The sequence below is a fragment of the Podarcis erhardii genome, assembly GCF_964252035.2.
Source record: "Podarcis erhardii genome assembly, chromosome: 6".
Lineage (NCBI taxonomy): Eukaryota > Metazoa > Chordata > Lepidosauria > Squamata > Lacertidae > Podarcis > Podarcis erhardii.
In genome coordinates this window covers 75,715,600-75,730,142 of record NC_138510.1, presented here as the reverse complement: position 1 = coordinate 75,730,142, position 14,543 = coordinate 75,715,600, and the positions used below count along the sequence as shown (strand labels likewise).

At 41.3% G+C, this 14,543-nt stretch overlaps 1 protein-coding gene across 5 annotated transcripts in view; it reads right to left on the bottom strand.

The window, feature by feature from the left end:
• Nucleotides 1-14,543, bottom strand: part of DPYD (dihydropyrimidine dehydrogenase) — a 514,189-nt gene that overhangs the window by 329,931 nt on the left and 169,715 nt on the right. For all 5 annotated transcript variants that reach the window (XM_081865765.1, XM_081865766.1, XM_081865768.1 and 2 more), the window contains exons 6-8: nt 6,902-7,098; nt 3,763-3,844; nt 531-618 (exon numbers count right to left, since the gene is read on the bottom strand). In XM_081865765.1, the coding sequence (XP_081721891.1) occupies nt 531-618; nt 3,763-3,844; nt 6,902-7,098 (367 nt within the window). The remainder of the gene's footprint in view (nt 1-530; nt 619-3,762; nt 3,845-6,901; nt 7,099-14,543) is intronic.

Sequence of the window (14,543 nt, the reverse complement as noted above, 5' to 3'; positions counted from 1 at the left end):
CGTGAGTGTGTGTGTGTGTGTGTGTTTGTGTTTTTAAAGATAATGTTGATCCTGCAATCTGCTGACATTAATTTAGCATAAATAAGTCCCCTAAGGATTTTGTTACTTAATGATCATATTGAGATCTTGACTAAATTAGTGACATCTATTAAATAAAGTGCTCCTTAGGAATGTGATAATTGTACTAGAACATATTGATTCAGGTTTTATTAACTCTGTCCCTAATATAACACAGCAGCCATTGCCAAAGCCAACACCGTTTCATACTTCCACAGCCCCAGAGAAATATTTCATGTAGGTAATCGGCATAATTATATATTGGGGAAAGTGGTCGGTACCAGAGAAGGTTGCATTAAAACTAGTTAGAGGATGGCGAAAGCTCCTCACATGCTAACGGTACCACTTCGTGAGATTAGTGTTTAAAGGTCTCTTGCTGAGACACAGGAACATGGCCCGTTTATTACAGCATTAATCATACATACAATACTTCCAGTAAAACCAAGTACAGAGGAAGAATGATGAATCCCTACCAATTCCAATAAAGATTGCTTTGTAATCATCTTCCTTCAAGGCAGTGAGCGTCAATCCTTCTGCCGAAAGCCCTCTGCCGCAAATTATCTGAAAGATAATATTAGGAAGCTCATCATCACTTTATCAGTCACTTTTAAGCTCAAGACATTCAGAAGCTTTGTCCCGGTCATTCAATCAATCATTTTAAGAAAATATAAAATTCCACTAAAGGCCAAAGGACTTTTTTTTTACTGTTGTTGACCCTAGACTTATATCTGAGCCAAGACTGTGAACATATAGCAGAAACTGATTAAATACTTTTGCTGGTTCTTTATGCCCACTTCTAAATGCAATTCAAAGTGCTGGTGCTTACCTGAGTGGTGTGTAAAGAAACCTGCTCACTTTCTATGGTGGGCAGTGTTGCAGCTAAGCTGCACGCCACACCAGTGATCTGATGATTGGCAGGGCCAGATCACCCAGCTGCTGGCAACTGTCCAATGCCAGCAGGTTTTGGGCAGGCGTTCCCTGCGGGGTGGTCCCAACTGGCCAATAGGCATTATTATTATTATTATTATTATTATTATTATTATTATTATTACCACACCCATCTGCTGGGTTTCCCCAGCCACTCTGGGCAGCTCCCAATAGAATATAAAAAACAAAATAAAAGATCAAACATTACAAACTTCCCTAAACAGAGCTGCCTTCAGATGTCTTCTAAAAGTCCGATAGTTGTTTATTTCCTTGACATCTGATGGGAGGGTGTTCCACAGGGCAACTACCAAGAAGGCTGCTTCCCTGTAGCTTCACTTCTTACAGTGATGGAACTACCAGAAGGCTCTTGGAGCTGGACCTCAGTGTCCTGGCTGAACAATGGGGGTGGAGACGCTCCTTCAGGTATACTGGGCCGAGGCCATTGAGGGCTTTAAAGGTTAGCTTGGAAATGTATTGGGAGCCACTGGGGAGCCACTTGGGCCACTCTCAGGAGGGAATAAATTGTGGCCTGCCCCAGCTCTCCTCCTCAGCCTTTATCGGACACCTTTGCTCCTGTATAAACCGGCCTAGGTACTGAGGTAACTTTGAAGGCCCTCCTTCAGGTGCCGCTGGCATCTGAGGTTAGGCAAGCAGCATCAAGAGTGCTGTGCCCCATTTATGACATCCTCACAAAAGCTGCCCTGGTACCAACCTTAGTATTGTGCTTTTTTAATGTAGTATTTTACCATGCTATCACTTAGTCTCAAAAATAAAAGGTCTGCCAGTAATCGGAGCATGAGGTCTTGCTGAACTTTGAGTCGCTCCGTGGCCTTATACTGCTTCCTCCTCTGCTCATGCATTTCTAAACGACATGCAGCATGTTCCACTTGTTAGTGTCCATTCTTGTCATGGTTCTCTTAAGAGATGTTTGAAGTTGCTTGCTGGAACATGGTGAGAAAGGGCATAAAGGTAAGTCAGCACTGAGGTGGACGTTAGGATTTAGAAGGAAGCATCTGTAATAAGAATGGAATGCATGGATAAAATACGGAAATTGATATCACAAGATGGCCACCAATTTTGGTGGCTTTAAAAGTGGATTAGACAAATGGGTGGAGGAGATGGCTAACAGCTACTATTCATGAGGACTATATGGCCTACTTGTAGATGAGTATCTACTTGGGCACTGGAGAAAACAAGAGGCTGGACTAAATGACAGGCTTTTAGCCTAATCACACAGAGGTCTCATTATATTCTTAGGAAAAGGTGTGGGTTGTTTTGATTAGCAAATATTTGTATTTGAGGGAGAACGCGTAATGATTTTACTGACGCACCTACTGCATACTGAAATTCTAATAAGACCCTGGACCTCCAACCAGAAGGATATCTCCTCCTGCCAGTGACTCCGTGTCTTACAACCTGGTTTGCTTTTGTGAAAAAATATTTTAAGAAACAGGTTAAAAATAAAGAAAAGCTTTATTCCCATCCAAGCGGGGGACAGCACCACAAGCACATACACACACTGCACATGTTGAGCCGTCTGCAACATTGAAGTGAATGGAAGATCTTTGCTAATATGGAAGCTAAAGGTATATATACAAGACCCTTAATTCTTGGTTGAGTACATGTTAAAAATCATCTTTCTCCCCTCTGTTCATCTAAAAGACGTTGTATAACTCATAATTATGAAATGATAACCAAAGCACAGTTGCAATCTTTCTCAAACAGATACTTTATATTCACTGGGAACAAAACATAAATCATTCTAATTTATCATACAGTGATGTGGATTACACACACACACACACACACACACACACACACTTGGGGTGGTGGGATTTAGTATTCTTTAGGCCTAGTCCTGTAACTTTCAAAAACCCAAATTATTCTTAGAAAAAGAATTACATGCATAAATAACTTCCAGTGCTCAAGACAATATTGCATTCTTCATCTGAGAGCACCGCAATTACTCTGATTTTGCCGAGGAAAGAGTTCTGTGCGGTGGATATGCAAAGAACTGAAAGAGATCTCTCCATCATACTCATTAAGGGCCACGATAATATCAGGGAAAATGAAAGGCTTTGGAAGTATTGCATCTTAACAGTGTGCCAGCATATACTTTGCTGCTTAATAGTTTTATTATCATGGTATTAGCTCTGTGCAAATGATCACATACGTACGTGGACAACATTAAGTATGATAATCAATTTAAATATATATATATAACAAAACACGAATAGCTGAGTCTTTTCAAGGAAGTTTAACAATCATACAGGGTTCCCCCCCCCAAAAAAAATGTATTATTAATGCTCCACTTAGTTACTGTGCAAGACAGGTCTTCCCCCCGAGATGATATCTGTACACATTGTAAGAAAATGGAAAGTGTCACGGATTAATGTTTTTTAACTAATATTTAACTTGCATAAAAGGAGGAAGAGGGGGCTGGAAACAGCAACACCACGACGTGATTAAAGAAATCAAATCCTTCCAATAGCTACACTGAACCCCTAAAGCAATTTAGGTATTTGTTTCTTACAGACAATTAATCACATGCAGGCAAGCCAGATGAGAACTATTGATTGCCCTTTTCCAAACTAGTGGCATTCAGACAGCAGACAGACAAATGCCCTGAGCAAGAGGAAGCATCTTCCTCCCTCTGCCTGGTGTAGCTTTTAATTGTTCTTCACTAATGTGCATGACATTTTGCTGTTAATCTTTGGCAGAGCTCGGCTCCCTTTTTTTCCTGCGAGCTATACCAAAGCAGTTTATATTTTTCATTACCTTCACTCCGAGGTCTTTCATAAGCTCAGTTTCGAAATGTACTACATCATATGGCAGCCGGAACTGGGGGATTTCAGATGTACTAGAGAGAACAAATAGAATAGAGCTGATGAAACATTTCCCAGCTGTTTTACAAAAGAGAAGGCATCCTGGAATATTAAACATTTAAACACACAAGCACAGAGAGACAGACAGGGCATACTTAAAGCGGCTAAACACAAAGTAGGAAGTGCATCTTAAAACTTGCAAAAGCACGGCTAATCTAACGAACAGACAGCAGATACCCATGTTGGCACCTGTGGTATAAACTCAAGAAAAATATTTCAACCCATGTAAAATAATAAGGCATGTTGAAAAATTATATGGCATGCTATAAAAAAATACCACTTACAATAACACACATTATAGGCAAATGAAGTTTATATTTATCTTTTACCTAAAAGCAAAATATGCCCATTTAAACAAAAAATATTATACAAAGACTTGCTAAAATTGAATATGTAAGGAGAAAAGGGTAACCACAAATCTCCAGTCTGGCACAGAGATCAGGTTCAGATTGGGTCTGATGCAGGTCACTAACAGTTGTATATTTCTGAATATAAAGACCTCAGCAATATTCAAAGGGTAAGGACAGAAGTTTACCGTAATGCTCCTGGATAGACTGGAAATGTTATCTAGTCTCCCCCCCCCAATACATTTGTTAAGAAGTAACTGGCACATCAGTTTCACCCAACCTGGGATCAAGATTGCAAACAGTTCCTTGTCCTCCCCTTTACCTTCTTTCCTGTTTCCATAATACACACAGGTCTCACTTTCCAAATGCTCACTAGGCAAAATTTCACTTACCCAAACATAGAGGATTATACAGAAACCACACTAAACACACAGCTGATTCAGATATCTAAACAGCTTGGCCACTTCCTTGTTTGTGCTTTGCTGGTTGATGGCAGCCAATTTCCAGAAGAAACCACAGAGAAAATGCGGGTGGGCGAGAGAAATATCAGCCAAATCAAAAGATCAGGAGAGCTCGAACATACAAGTTTTTATTTTGTCTCTCTTCTGCTTGTTGGCTGCAGTCATTTTAGGAAAACCATGGTGGGAGTGGAGAGAGTGATCATGGATTAGAAATGTTCCCATAGGAAATAATGGGAAACATTGGCTCATTATGGGAACAATCACCTAACAAACGATTTCCTGGGATCACATTGTGTTCAGAAAGTGTGACCTGCAGGTATCTGTGTTAACAAAATATTCCCCTTCCTTCACCAGCAGTTATTCACAAGCCCCCAAAACAAAAACAGAGATGAACATACCCAGGTAAAAAAGCTAAAGGTAAAGGACCCCTGGACAGTTAAGTCCAGTCAAAGGAGACTATGGGGTTGCAGTGCTCATCTCACTTCCAGGCCGAGGGAGCTGGCGTTTGTCCACAGACAGCTTTCCGGGTCATGTGGCCAGCATGACTAAACTACTTCTGGTGCAACAGAACATCGTGACGGAAACCGGAGCACACGGAAATGCCATTTACCTTCCCGCCACAGCGGTACCTATTTATCTACGTGCACCGATGGGCTTTCGAAATGCTAGGTTGGCAGGAGCTGGGACAGAGCAATGGGAGCTCACCCCGTCGTGGGGATTTGAACTGCCGACCTTCTGATCAGCAAGTCCAAGAGGCTCAGTGTTTTAGACCACAGCGCTATCCATGTCCAGGTATCCCTCTTCTAGACCAAGCCACTACATGCCAGCTTGTATCCCTCAGTTCAGCTCTTGTGTCCCTCCATAGTTCTCTCCTGGTTTCTTCTTTCTGCAGCAACCAATAGTGCTATTTAGAACTTTCTAGTAGTATTTCAGATCTGCTTTATTCCTTTTCCCTCTCTTGTAGTCTCTTTTAACTCCAGCCCTTCAACTTGCTGACTCCACAAATGCTAGTTTCTAGCTTGATTTATATACTGAATTTTCACTTCCCCTCCAAAACCTTTCGCCAATCAACAAGGTGACTATTCTCCTTTTAAAGCTTCTGATTCTCCTTAACTGCTAGGTTCTTAGCATGAACCTTGGATCCGCTTGTGAATGACAAGCCCATTGTACAAAACACTCTCTTACACTTTTAACCTCCCTGTAAACTTTTGACCTTCCTGTGCATGGGAGCCTTTAAAGCAAGCAAGCAACCATTTAACAACCCAAGTCTTTCAACCAAAAACCAAACACAAAATGGCTGAAAGTTTTATCCCCTCACAGGCAGCATTACGGTAAAATGTACTGTAGATTGCTTAAGCCTACTACCTTGAATATATGGCATCAAACTATTGAGGAAATTGCTAAGAAGTGTAAGAGGGTCTCTGCTGTGCAACTACCCAACATTCTATGGCCCTTCCTAATAATTTTTTGGCCACTTTTATGCTTTTAAGCTTTATGTTCATGCTGTTCCTTTCCTTGAGGCTTTTAACTTCGTAAATTGCCTAGAAATCTATAGCTATACAGTTGTACCCTGGAAGTCGAACGGAATCTGTTCCGGAAGTCCGTTTGACTTCCAAAATGTTCAGAAACCAAAGCGTGGCTTCCAATTGGCTTCAGGAAGCTCCTGCAGCCAATCGGAAGCCGCAGAAGCCTCATCAGATGTTCAAGTTCCAAAGAACTTTCACAAACCAGAACACTCACTTCGGATTTGTGGCGTTCGAGAGCCAAAACATCCGAGTACCAAGATGTTCGGGATCCAAGGTACGACTGTATGGTAGAAATCTATAGCTATATGATGGTGTAAGAACGCACATGAAATTAATTTATTAAAATGAACGGTCTGATTCTGTTTTCAGTGTTGCTACTAAGCAAAGGCTAAAAAAGTTAGAAGTGAAAGACTGAACATCAAATTCCCTCCCCAAATGCTATCCGTATTTGGCTTCAGTTCTTCAACATACTGAATAAAAGTATATTGTTTACAATAAAAAGATGAAGTGGGGCATTTTAGTGGATGAGGAGATTTGATACTTTGAATGTATATTTTGCAGAAAACCATGTCCCCCCCCCAAAAAAACTTCAAATTGTTGTAGTTGAATGATGAAAACATGGTGTTCAGAATGCTTTATTTCCAAATTTAATTATACTTTATATAATTAATTTAATTCCAAATTTAATTTAAATCTACCTTAAGCCCCCAACATAGCCTTCCTTTTCAAATATGGTGATGTTCGAGTAGCCCAATCGAGCCAGAAAGGTGGCACAGCTGATGCTTGCAGGCCCTGCTCCAAGAAGAGCTATCTTGGCATGGTAGGCTTCCGGCATTTCTTCTGGTGGTGGCAAGGATGGACTTCTACTCTGAGGAATATTCATTGCTCTGAATACCTGAAAAGGAAATGCATTAAAGTAGTTAATGAGTACAGAAGACAACACCCCTCTCTTCAAGCCCCAACAGTTAACTTGTTTGAAGAATGTCCATTCGTAGAGTTTGTCATCACATATGAAAATGGCAATTCTCATAATATTTTTTATTGGTTTCATTTGCACACTCCATATATACATATTATATTACATTTCACGTTTACACCTGCTCCCAAGAGCTGACTTCCCTCCTTCCCTCTTCTGGCCTTTTATATCACATCTAACTTTTTCGTATTGTCTTCATCTATTTTGTATATTATTGCCCTTCTTTCGGATTTGTCAATAGAGTGTCTATAGTCAAATAAATCCTCCTGTATATACAATTCTTATTGTCTGTCTATATTCATTTACAACTACCATTGGTTACATTAATCACATTGCACATTTTACTTTTTGTTATTTTCTTTATCCAGAAATTTTCTTTGTATTTCACATTATGAGGTTTATTTCAGTTCTACTGGTTTCACTATTTCACCTTATCCTTCCTATGTACGACATATTTTTCCCCCATTCTTTTTGAAATGTTTCTTTTTTAAAAAATATATATTTATTGAGATTTTTAAACATAAGTGCAAAGATAAAGAACAATATAACATATATCATAACATATTTTCTTAACTTCTTTGGACTCCCTCACATCTCCCGCTCCCACTTGCATCATTGTCAATTCTTGCCCGCAATTTATCATCTTGTTTACATTCTTGTGTCCCATTCATTTAAATATAGTCTATTAATTCTCCAAAGGGTATATAATTTTTCCTCAACTTACTTGTCATCTTGATTCCATCTAATTTGGTGGTGCTCAATTATTTATGATCTAGCATCCTTTCTTAACATTCAACCAAATTACAATGTTTTTTTAAATAAATCTTAAATTTCTTCCAATCTTCTTCAACCCTCTCCTCTCCCAGGTCTCGGATTCTGCCAGTCATCTCGGCTAGTTCCATGTAGTCTATCAGTTGCATCTGCCACTCTTCCAGTGTGGGTAGATCTTGAGTTTTCCAATGCTTGGCGATGAGTATCCTTGCTGCCGTTGTTGCATACATAAAGAATGTTTGGTCCTTCTTTAACACCTTCTGGCCGACAATACCCAGAAGGAAGACCTCTGGTTTCTTGGTGAAGGTATACTTAAATACCTTTTTCAGCTCATTATATATCATTTCCCAGAAGGCCTTCACCCTAGGGCAAGTCCACCAGAGGTGAAAGAATGTTCCTTCATTTTCTTTACATTTCCATTCTTTTTGAAATGTTTCATCGCCCTGTTGTTGAATTTTCTCCGTTAATCTAGCTATTTCTGCATATTCCATTACCTTCTGTCGCCATTCTTCTGTTGGTACTTGCTGTTGTTTCCAAACCAGGTTTGGAAAATGGCAATTCTCAGTGTTAAGTATCAAGGAAAAACAAAAAATTCCTTCCAGTAGCACCTTAAAGACCAACTAAGTTAGTTCTAGGTATGAGCTTTCGTGTGCATGCACACTTCTTCAGATACCAAGGAAGTTCATCGCACAGTGAACACTGAAGTTGCAAACTATCCTTAGGGAATGTATTCCAATGACTGCCAATCACAGACAACTGCTGCCAGGGACTGGCAGGACACTGATGAATGTGCACCGGGAGAAAGGGGGCTGGAGTCTGACTCGGGAGAGGGGGTCACTGATTTGTGGGGGACTGTTCCAGCCAGGTGTCAGAGGCTGGGGAAGCTTCAGAGCTGGAGGGTGGAGCACAAGATGGATAGGAAGAAGAGGCAGGCCAGGCAAGTGAAGGGCCCAATGCAATGCCACCCTCTCCTGCAAAACTGTCCCCCGGAACCAGGAGGGGATTGAAATGGGAGGAGCAGAGGAAGTTGCCACGCAGGCACAGTCTTTGGTTCCAGGTGCCCAATCTGTCAGGGGAATATACATAAACTGGTGGAAGGGGAATGATCACCTGTTGCCGCAACTGCTCCATAGAGCACAGACCTGGATATAGCTGCCAAGACACTAGACTGGTGTGCACAGGTATCCAGAGCTGTAGAAGTGATTGTGTTATCTTTGACAATAAAGAATTAACTATCCGTGTGTGCATTCCTTTGGCTGGGAAGCATCCTTGACAACTGCAGAGAGTTTGAGATTTACTTGCCAGTTGCTTCACTTTTATCTGTTGGATCGCATGATGGAAGATTTGGGGGGAGCGGGGCAGTCAAAAGCAATGATAGCTGGGGCAAGCTATGATACTTACTTACAACCTAAACTTACAACCTAAAACAGGTTTCATGGAAGTGAATTCTACTTATTTAGAATGCACTTCTAATCAAGTGTGCTTACAATTCCAGCCCAGGTGAATAAATAATATAGAGCTTATAACAGAACCACATAGATGTCACAGTTATTAGATTCCACACACGCCCAGCGCCAAAAGCCCAGGACCAGAAGCATTTATTTGACAGAAGTAGACCAAACCAAGTGTCTAGTCAATTGTAATTTTAAATGAAGAAAAGTTGAGCATGACTGCAATGTAGTGGTTGAGAGATCATGCAGCCATGCAAGAAATTCTAAAAATTCAAGGTTGAGTGCTTTGCTTTTAATTTTGCCTTCTTGTGCATATGGCTCTCAGTAACAGTACAATATAAGGTTTAAAAATAAAAGACCTATGCTGACCATCTATGATGCTCAGTCAGTGTTCCACGCTGTGAAGAAGTGTGGGGTGCTCTTTCATAATTATTTATAAATGATTTTAATAGTACAGACCCTATAAACAGATATACATTTTCACTATCTTCTAAATCAGTATTCTCCAAAGTGGTGCCCGCCCGCCCCCGATGTTTCAGAGTATAATTCTGATCAGTCCCAGATATCATGGTTAATAGTCAGAGGTGATGGGAGTTGAGGTCTTCAACATCTGAAGGTCATCAGATTAGGAAGACCTATTGGAGAAGTGCAGCATTACAGAAAGGAACACGATTCCTACCATTTACACAGCGATGAACTCCAGGTGGAACTGCGCTTGGGCCTGGTCTGAAAGAACCAGCTAGGGCAGCAGATAGACAACAGAATGCTAAAACATCTGCACAGGCTATCCATATACTACCAGGTCAGGTTCAAGGATCTTGCATGCCTTTTTAAGACTCATGGGACAATTTAAACAATGCCAGGCAAATGCCAGAAATACAAGATGCTAATCGGCAAAAACAATTTGTGTTTGTGGCACCTTGATGCTGACCATTTGCACTTATCTACCTGCAAAGCCAGCGTGATGTCTTGTTTTGTGCTGCGTTACTGGCACAGCCAGTCAATAAGTCTCCCACCCTATGCACTTAATCTGCTGGCACAGTATGTTTTCAATTGGGCTGTAAATCTTGCAGTGCACAAAAAGGCAAGGACCACAAACCATTTAAAGTGCCACATGGAAGACAAAGGGATTAACCCAGCTTAATTGCTTTATAACAGCACAGTTTAAGCACTTAGGCAGGTATCCTACCCGAATGCTTAGGGAAGGCTGCACAAATATTTGAGGCAGAAGCACAATAGGCACTTTGAACTACCGAGGGCAGGAGACAATTCCCTAATTGCTTACATATGCCTTCCCTGTCATTGCTCCCATACCTTTGCTAAGAAGCAAACCTGGAGGTGAACCTAAAAAATGAAGAGCACACTACAAAATAGCTTCTTGGAAGTAAATATTACAACCCAGTGGTTGCCAAACTTAGCACATCCATAGAAGCCTTTCTTCAAGTCCACTAAGGAACCCTTGCCTGTAAAGACCTGATGGGGCTCAATGTCACCCTGCATGGACCAGGACACATTCAACACTTCTCCACACATACCCACTGCAGTGAATGATGGATAAAAGGTAAAGGTAAAGGTACCCCTGACCATTAGGTCCAGTCATGGACAACTCTGGGGTTGTGGTGATCATCTTGCTTTACTGGCCGAGGGAGCTGGTGTACAGCTTCAGGGTCATGTGGCCAGCATGACTAAGCTGCTTCTGGCAAACCAGAGAAATGCACGGAAACACCGTTTACCTTCCCGCCAGAATGGTACCTATTTATCTACTTGCACTTTGACATGCTTTCGAACTGCTAGGTTGGCAGAAGCAGGGACTGAGCAACGGGAGCTCACCCCGTCACGGGGATTCGAACTGCCGACCTTCCGATCAGCAAGCCCTAGACTCTGTGGTTTAGACCACAGCGCCTCTCATGTTGGTGCCCAAATCGTCAATCAGGGAGGCCTCTTCACATCACGATCTCAGTGAGAAACCTCATACAGTGGTACCTCGGGTTACATACGCTTCAGGTTACAGACTCCGCTAACCCAGAAATAGTACCTCAGGTTAAGAACTTTGCTTCAGGATGAGAACAGAAATCACACAGTGGTGACGCGGCAGCAGCAGCGGAAGGCCCCATTAGCTAAAGTGGTGCTTCAGGTTAAGAACAGTTTCAGCTTAAGAACAGAACTCCAGAATGAATTAAGTACTTAACCCGAGGTACCACTGTATATCTTTCCATGGAGCCCTAGGGATGCAGATTGAAAGCCATCGCTGCTGCTCAAAATGTTTCACATTATTCTCTCTCAAGGAGATCTGGGATGGAGTTCATTTCATTTATGTTTTATTTTCATCCCACCTTCTTCTCTAAGTTCATGATTCTCCCCTTCTTCATTTAATCCCCACACCAACCCTGTGAGGTAGGTTAGGCTGAGAGGCAGTGACTGGCCCAAGTCCACCCTGTGAGCTTCATGGCTGAGTAGCAATTTAAACCCTGGTCTCCCAGGTCTCATCCCAACAATCTAACCACTACATCACACTGGCTTCCATGACAGACCTTTCCCCCTAATGGAATTAAAGGTCTTCCTTTGTTCAGATGTCCATCATAGTCATCGTCTCTGGGAAAGTGTGCTTGACTAGATAGCCCAGAAATGTTCCTACATGAACTATTCTGTCTGCAGGCTGCTTTTCTTTAGAGGCTTGTGGAATAAGTTTCAGTTGCCCCTGAAAAAGAAGAGTAATTGTATTCAAAATATTTGGGTGCTCTGCTACTTAAGCTTCTTTCTGAAAAGGTAGTTCACAACACTTCGAGGTCCACCTCTTGATTTTCGCCTGTCCTTTTGGTGCTGCTCAGCCTTTCCTTCTGACATGCATTTGTCAGTGCAGTTTATGGCTTACAGTAGAAGCGGAACATGTTAATTTTGATAGATTTCGTCTGCTGAAGATAACAAGAAATTATTCAATCTTGCATGCTTGGAATGCAAGTGGAATATTACCCCCAAAATGCATTATGAATATGACAGATTATTGTTCCTTATCATTTCTATAATATATGAAATAGTCATTAAAAACCACTGCCAAAGGGGGGGGGGACCTAAAGTTTGCAACATTTATGAGCATGATCTGGGTATAAAATGAGTGTATATATTCTAAGTATATATTTGTGTGCGTACATATTTCAATAAATTTTAAATTATGCAGAATTACCACATTGCTCAACTGTATTAGAACCCTTGATACCAATAGATCACTTTAAATAAACTTAAAATGCTGTGATGAAAACCATTCAGAGCTATTCATCCTATGCCAGTTTTAATATCAATCATTGTGCCAGCGCACAGCATTTTTAATAGATTTCTAAAGATTTTTGAAGAAGAATGGTGGATATTTAGCAAAATCTATCAAGGCATAATTCTTCCCTATTAATCAAAGCATTAAGGCTAAAAGGAGACACAAATCAAGGTTTAACAGATATTGCTCACATTTGGTTTTAAAAACAGTAATAATTCAGTATTATATCACTCACACATTTGACAAGAGTTTAATCTATTTCTTTTACGCGAGCCGCAAATGTGCGTATTTTTAAAGAAGAAAAAGCAAACTGGAATGGTTCTCTTTCTGTGGCAAGCCAAAAACATTCACTATTAGTAAAGGATCAGACATTCACTGTGCTCAATAAAACTTGCAAGCACATTCTTTCAATAGTCCTCCTGGCCTCTCCTTGGGAAGTCCAAAGCCAGTTGCCTGTCACAAAGAGGTAGTCAAAAAAGATGACTGCTCCAACAGGAAACTAAATATCTCATTTGCCAGCTTTCCTTGCAGGTAAGCTACAGGTAGAGTGTAGCAACAGGCTATTTATTCAAAGGAACGCCTGCCCATAGAACACCATGGAGGAAGAGGGAAAATGCATTATCTAAAGCTGAAGAACTGAGGTGAATGAACTTGTAATGGGTTCGGCCCAGTTTATTCTACCATCTAGGGCAAAAGGAACCGTGATTCAAATCTTTTTCCATTAAGTATTTTTAAGAAGAGCATGTTACATTCATTTTTAGAGTGTACTTCAGGTATGAATAGCTACAGAGCAAAGTTCAAATGATTAGCTGCCAAAATCTTAGCCAATTTGTTAATATATATCTCTATTTTAAGGCGCACCATTTTTGTAACTGGAGCAGTGGCGGACTTTGAGGTCTCAAATTTCAGCAGCGTCCTCTGCAACACGAAAATTTGGCGCCCCCTGCTTCTCACCTTCCATTCTACATCATAGTTGCAGTGCCCCCCCCATGGCACCCCTGAGACTCTACGCCCAGTGTGACTGAACCAGTCATGCTCCCCTAAATCCACCTCTTACTGGAGGGGTAGATGGGCAGAGCTATTACACTTGTGCCCACTCTCTCACGCTTCACGTGGGATCAGAACAGGGCTACACTGCAATTCAAACCTTAGACCATGGCTGAATATAAAGGATGATTTGCCAAGTGGCAATGGAGCTGCTCAATAAGTCAAGGTGAACAGACCAATCTTGAGGGATTATTTATTTCTTTATTATTTCACACTGACACCCCACCCTTGTTCGCCAAGTGGGAAGGGCAGTGTGTCTTATGAAATCACCTAAAGCTGTTCAAAACAAGTTTCTAATATGTTGGCAACCTCATACCTGGTGTTGCTCAAAAATCCCAAGAAACCAAAAAGACCAGTGCAGTTTTGAAAGGTTCCACCCACCATATTGATTCAAAATGGCACGCAACTGTATGCAAGCACAGGCAGAAAACATGCTCCCAATATCTCAGGCACCATTGTGTGAAATTGGGTTACGGTATCTTCAGAGGTGTCCCAATTCATAGCAAGCAAGCAAGCAACTTTCCAAATTAGCCTGAAAAGATAGAGTCAATATGGCAGGGAAGGGGGAATCTCCAAAACTAGTGTAAGGCTGAGCAAGAGTTCCAATGGTCCGGTGGATAAAGCTTGTGTAGCTTGTATAGCTGCTTTCCTCCTGCCCTTCAAATTGCCCAGAAAAAGACCACCTGGCTGATAACTGGGCCTCTAGTAGGTGCAATAATGTGATGGGAGCTAAGTTCAGCTTGCTTAGTATGGCTCCAACTATACTTTTTAAAATGTGAGTCACTGGGGCAGGGAGCATGTATAGGGCTAAAAGACTGGATGAAAACAAT